Here is a 6,478-nt window from a genome sequence, read left to right as displayed (position 1 = left end):
AAAATATTAAGAGTTGGCCAATAACCGTGACCTATCTCATTAATTTATTGAAAACAAGTGTAGTAAAATCCTTAAAAGCAATGATGTATATCTTATCTTGTGTTCCTAGTACATAGTCTCAAAGACTCGTTTTGAGTTGTGGATTGAAAAGGTACCTGATTTATATACATGTACAAATAGTCAATTTAAAGAAAGACTTCATAATCCAAATAAAAGGAAGTTAGATCTTATGACAATTAATGGATACATTATTGATTATTCAAGGAAATTCAAATAATTTAAACTGTATTATTTCTATTTATAGTTTGAATTTTAAGGAAATTGAAATGTCAAATTCTTTAATGTTGGCAAAATTAGTGGAAGAATAGAAACTACTAGAGATGTGATTGTCGCGACGTGCATTTTTATATTTCGAAAATGCTTGTAATTTATTTTTCTGATTATCTCAATGATAATATGAAATAAAAAGCAAATGATCATCCACCTCATCAGAGAAACACCGCTGAAAAAGCGGCCATGAAGACATCAAAAAGGTAACCTCATGTGATCTTCTTGATTTGCTATTGGTTAGGCTACGTGGTGTATTTTCAAAATTTGAATTTGACATAAAAATAAATAAAAGTTCACATATGTTTTCATAAGTTATAGAAATAAATGATTATATAAAAAATTGATACATAAAAGAGTGATTTAAATTTATGAATCAATGTAAAGTATGCAATTTTGTCTAAATTGTTTGAAATGTATAAAAAATCGAATGTAAATGGGTCTTGAAGACAAAACTCTAACTTTCAAGACAATATTGAACGATATAAAGTCAGACTTATAATTAAGGATTTTACCCATAAATGAACATTGATTATAAAGACAGTTAATAAACCTGAAATGACTCATTCAGAATTACTATAACATTAGTAACTCATTACGATTTAGAGTTACATTAACTGGATGTGAAAACTATTGTAGAGCAAAAGTTTAGATTATGAGGTCTACGAGGAGCAATCAAAGGGCCTACATAGAAAATGTAAGTTTTGAAAATTATCACTACCTTTAGATTAAAAAAAGTTATTTATTGTTGATGTATATACCCAAAAGTCAGTGGGAGTATGTTTGTATTTATGGACCTATCACCTATGGCCAGTCATGTATTTGACATTTTGGTCAGTATAAATTGTGGTTTATAGTATGACATTAAAGTTATATTTCCAAATAACTTTATAAATGAAATTTATGTGTGAGACATTATTCGTGATTGAGATTGAATTTTAATATCAAGACAATGACTATTAAGACTGTCTAGTAAAATTTCGTAGAGAGTTTTGAGAGACATGGTATGAAGATTTGTTGGTCAACAAATATTTTGTGACATGCACAATATTTTATAGTGTCCTTAAATTGATTAGATTGTTAAATAAATTCTGTATATGATGGTTATAAGGAATTTGATGGTTGTACAAACTTGTATAAGGCTAAACAATAGTTTTACACTTGGCATCCTTGATTGTTGCCAAAGGAAACCAAGGATGTTTGACCCAAAAGTTGTGAAGAGAGTGTCATATTATTTGTAAGAAATTAAAGATTATATTGTTGCCTTTAGAAGAACTGATATTCTTACAGTAATGGATATTTAGACTCTAATTTTTTCAGTTTTCTCTGATAATAAAAAAAAAAAAAGTTATGATTATATATTTTGCTATTTAGTAGAGTTATTTTATGGAAAAATACTAAGTCAATCTCTTACTGCTTCATGTGTAATAAAGGTTGAGTTTATGACATACTTTGAGGTCACAATATATGGTATATGATTGAGGAGACTTATTTTAGAACTTGGAATTATCAACTTTATAGCCAAGTTGCTAAGAATGAATTCCTTAAGAGTATTTTTCTCCGAATGACGAGTATTTATTGAAATTTTAAATACCTAAGTGTTAAGGAGAAAATACATAAACAAATAATATTTATATCAATATTGCGTTAATGATTATACTTTAAAGTACATGTTAAAAAGATGGGTCTTATGCTCATACCCATGATGTAAATATATTAAATAGATCATTGATATGCTATGTATTTTATTATAAGACATTGATATATATCTATTATGATTGTTTCTGTTATCTTATCTTCTTCCTTTATATGTACATTGAATGGTGTGGAAGAATGATGACAAGATAATGTCTACGATAAACATGAATTGGAACTCGATGCATAACAATATTAGCCATAATTGTCCCAATTAAAAATCGTGTTAAATTAAGTTACTAGTGTTGTGGTACATAGAAGGAAATTTTTTAGTTATATAACAAAGGACTGCCGTGACTCGCATTGGTAGTTGATTTGACATTAATATTACAGAACTCATGTAATGTATTTTTGAGCTAGGAAAGTTTTCTAGAAATGAACGCGCGCAATATGGTTAATTTCCTGTAATAAACTCATGAACGAAAAATGTTATTTCTGGGCGTATGTCCCACACACCCATATCCTAATAGGTCTAGACTAGTTCAATTATTATTGCTTAATTAATGAGTCATAGTAGGACATGAATATCTCTAAATTTCATAATGGTTAGAAATCTATAAATAACATTGAAGGATTACTGGTTCTCACCTATAACATAAAGGATTAATGGTTCTCACCTATAACATAATTGTGCCTCTAGCCATTGAGAGACAATTGGAGATGAAGTTGCTAGGATAATCTTTCTCTCATAGTCAGGTCAGATTCATCGTTAAACTCAAATGGAGATAAGTATATCTTTTAACTGTTATTATTTTATTATCATCAATCATAGAAAATCGAAAATCCAATTATTAATATTCATATTAAAATATTTAATATCACTGAGTTGCATGTTAATCATACAGCTACTCATGATCCCGTTAAATATCTGAGAAATCATCCAGAGACAAGGAAAAACTGCTTGACAGACCAAGCTAAGAAACCTTCAAAGAACAGCTAGTCTAAATCAAGCTACAAATTAATCGTCTTTACAGCTTAAACTGAATAAAAGAGTTCTAATACCTCGCTACCCACAACGCCAGGTTGTAAATATGCTCCCAACTGCAATGTAATCACAAATCCAGCTTCTTAGCCGCCAAATCGAAAATGCTTCTCAAATCTTGCTTAACTTCATCATTTTCAAATAAAAATTCAACTGCATTTCTTGCCAGCTCAAACATTTCCCTCTTTCCAAGACCTGAGTAGTTAATAAATGAAACAAAATCGTTCAGTAATGATAGCCATTCAATCGAACTCTCTTTACCGGCACCACTACATTAATAATACCTACCATAGGCAGAAGCAGCAAGATTATACTCTTTGGAAAGACTGGTGGAGAACACCCCAGAATCATCAGTGCAGAGGACTAATGGATGTTTTTCCTTGTACAGGTCAGCTGCATAATTAAATGCAGTGTTACAACAGAGAGATTTCAAGTCTATCCTAGCAAAGTAGTACAGATGCTTTAATTACTCAAGGATAAGATTTATCCAGAAGAGGTAGTCAAGTGTGCATTTTTAGTCGCTTAGTTTTGCTTTTGATTTTAAATCTTTAATTTAAACAAGAAGCAGAAGAGAAGACCTAACCAAAATGGTGAACATCTAGTGAGGAAACTGATGCAGTCGTGATGTTGGAAGTCAGACAAATTTCAACCTGAAAAAATTGAACAGACACGTAGACTAAATAAGTTAGCCAGCCCAATGATCGAAGACCATCAAATTTGACAATGATCTTTGAATCAAATGGCATCCCCTCTATCTATAGGGAGATGGAGGGTGAGACCACTGGCTCAATCTCATATGAGTGAGTTTTATTCACGTATATTAAAAAAAAAAAATTAAGATATAATCAGTTTAAAATCCTTTTTGCCAAAAAAATAAGGATGAACCAAAGACATCCGCACATGTCATCAACTAGAACTCTTATAAGTTTCACCTCTCATTGATTTAATCTCATAAAATTAATATCTGCAAAGTGTTTTCAAATTACACTGGCAAAATAATCAAACTAATCAGGCTTTTGCCTCTTCTCCCATGGCATCCATCCCACGGAAGTCACAAGAAGATATTCCCTACCATCCCAGGGCAGTGAAGGTCATCATCAAGATAAGAATAACTTTCACAGACAACTAACCGGGATCTTATAGGATTTCATCCTCTTCCAATCATCCTCTCCAAAGTAACAGGCATGGCCAATCCTCTGGGGAATAAAGTCTAGCATTGCTTGTATCTCTTTTGGATTAGGTACCTACATGCACTAAGTCAGGAAAATAAGCTAGTTAGGATATCTACAAAAGTATCATATGCAGGCATCAGAAAGAAAACATACCTCTCCACAGTGAAGAGTTATATCAAGACCATGTTCTCTAGCAAACTTTAATGCTGGCAAAAATGTGATCCTGTCTCAGACACAAAGTGAACTGGATGATGACATTTTCGTAACCAATAAAAAACAATGCTAATCTACTAGAGAAAACTCTACCTAAATTGACGTGTGAGTACGTACCATTCACCCACAACAGGATTTCCAGAAAGGTCAATACCAACTACTCCTAAATCTCTCATTTCCAGAGCAAGCTTAACCTATAAGAAGTGAAAAATACAGTTAAGAACCCACCTGTCACAACATAGCTTAACAAGATCGTCACAGACCATGTATCTAGACATACAGTTTCCATTGCAGCTGCAGTGGACTCCCGACGGTCGATACTCAAAAGGAGCCTAACATATATCTTTTTTCTTGTTGTTCCATTACACATATCATTTACAGGTACAGATATTATATGACTTCCAGCATCCACATTGTTATGTGGAAAAACCACATCAACTGTACTAACAGCCCTTACACCTTCCATTACTGCTTCCATGTAAGAGCGCTTAGTCATTCCTTTTGAATCATTTCTCTGTGTAAAACAAAATCCATGATTTTCTTAATTAATCATATGCATCTGACATCTTTATAGGAATATAGCACAAGATTTTGCAAGTTTTTTTATATATTTAATTACCTTTGGAGTCGTTCTTAATTCCAGGTATATAACATTTTCAGAGGCAAAATCTTCAATAACCTGATGATAATGAAGGGAAAAAAAAAACATATCAATGTAAAAGCATTGAAATGAAGCCTTGAATGCATAGGGAAGTTGTCATACTTCTTTGGTAATTCTTTTAACGGTTCCGTGATCAGTAGTAATAATGTGGATCAGGTCAAACAATTTGAACACCTCGGTTAAAGAACGGTCATCTGAATTGAAGAATATAGAATTTCAGTGTCAAGAATATAATGATATAAGGTAACTTTTTCAAGTGAGACAGCTGAAAAGTCAAGCAACTAAAACAAAGGAGGCAAAGAAAAAAAAAACATAATCTTACACTTTTTGGTATCTTAGAAATGAAACCCAACTCAACTAAGCCAACTGGGCGGTGCTTGGCACAGTTGAGTTGACGCTTTCCATTTCAAGGTACCAAATAGTGCCAAAAAAAAAAAAAATTAGAGAAAAGTTCAAGTTCTGTTCTTTCCTAAGTTTTCTCGCCAAACAATTAGAATAAAGGGCAATGGGCATACTTTTCAAGATTACATGCTCCACATCTGAGAAAACTATGACATGCTTTTCACCCAGATCTCTAGCAAGTTCGCTGTAGCAAAAGAAAACCTCAGCATATGGAAACATATTGCACTAAGCTCCGCAACTAGAGAAAAAGCTTAAACATTTTAGCCATGAATAATAGACAGATACAGACAGAACAAGGGAGAGATTACAGCAGTGTGGAGTCTCTGATGGATCCATTGAGGTGAGCGTGTAGTTCCACCTTTGGTATTGAAGCAAACCACTCCATTTTTCTTCCTCTTTTGCTTCCTCGCGTACTTTCTCTTCTCTGGCCGGTGTTCTTCTCGCCCCGGCTTGCTTGTCCTACCAATTTTCTGCCAATTCGATGACATAGCATAGCATTTTGTGCTCGGTTGGCTCTTTTGTTTGGGCCAAGATTCTCTCCTAGGCCCCCACAAACAAAATAGCGGGCTGGCTCTTACATCATCAAGACGAAAAGAGCATTTTCATCCAATTTTTTATATTTTTTTTAAAAAATTTTTACCTAAAAATCATATTTTTATAATTTTTTTAAGATTTTACTTATCTTTAAAAAATTTTCTAGGTCATATTCCTTATCTTTTATATATTCTATTAAAATAATATTCTTTTATTATTTCTTTAATACTTTTTTCTCTTACTTGCATTTCTATTCTTAATTACTAACTATTTTATCTTTTCCCTCTATTAAGCATTTCCAACTTTAGCTAAAAATCATTATAATATAAAGATTATTTTTTATTCCGATACACAAATGCCTGTGAAATTAATATGAATAATAAATATTTGTATTATTCTAATGATTTTTTTTGTAGCTTATTAAATACAAAATTTAAAACACTTGTGAATTATATTGAAATGAAAGGTAATCCAAGATAATGATAATTACAA

The 6,478-nt window shown here is 32.0% G+C and overlaps 1 protein-coding gene across 2 annotated transcripts; it reads right to left on the bottom strand.

Annotated features, from left to right (window-relative positions):
* Positions 1 to 2,793: 2,793 nt before the first annotated feature.
* LOC122278149 (N6-mAMP deaminase) lies at positions 2,794 to 5,946 on the bottom strand. 2 transcript variants are annotated; one of them, XM_043088250.1, is made up of 11 exons: positions 5,761 to 5,926; positions 5,566 to 5,636; positions 5,153 to 5,244; positions 5,009 to 5,068; positions 4,670 to 4,903; positions 4,507 to 4,583; positions 4,330 to 4,399; positions 4,135 to 4,248; positions 3,588 to 3,654; positions 3,293 to 3,397; positions 2,794 to 3,199 (listed from the first exon to the last, which is right to left on the bottom strand). In XM_043088250.1, the coding sequence occupies exons 1-11, from the start codon at positions 5,835 to 5,837 to the stop codon at positions 3,075 to 3,077; spliced, it is 1,092 nt and encodes a 363-aa protein (XP_042944184.1). In that variant the 5' UTR covers positions 5,838 to 5,926; the 3' UTR covers positions 2,794 to 3,074. The 2 variants fall into 2 exon arrangements, with proteins under 2 accessions (XP_042944184.1, XP_042944185.1); XM_043088251.1 differs by lacking the exon at positions 5,566 to 5,636 and having other exon boundaries at positions 5,761 to 5,946.
* Between the last annotated feature and the right edge of the window lie 532 nt (positions 5,947 to 6,478).

Source organism: Carya illinoinensis, chromosome 10 (genome assembly GCF_018687715.1).
Source record: "Carya illinoinensis cultivar Pawnee chromosome 10, C.illinoinensisPawnee_v1, whole genome shotgun sequence".
NCBI classification, from domain to species: Eukaryota; Viridiplantae; Streptophyta; class Magnoliopsida; order Fagales; family Juglandaceae; genus Carya; species Carya illinoinensis.
This window is presented reverse-complemented; position numbering and strand designations above follow the sequence as displayed.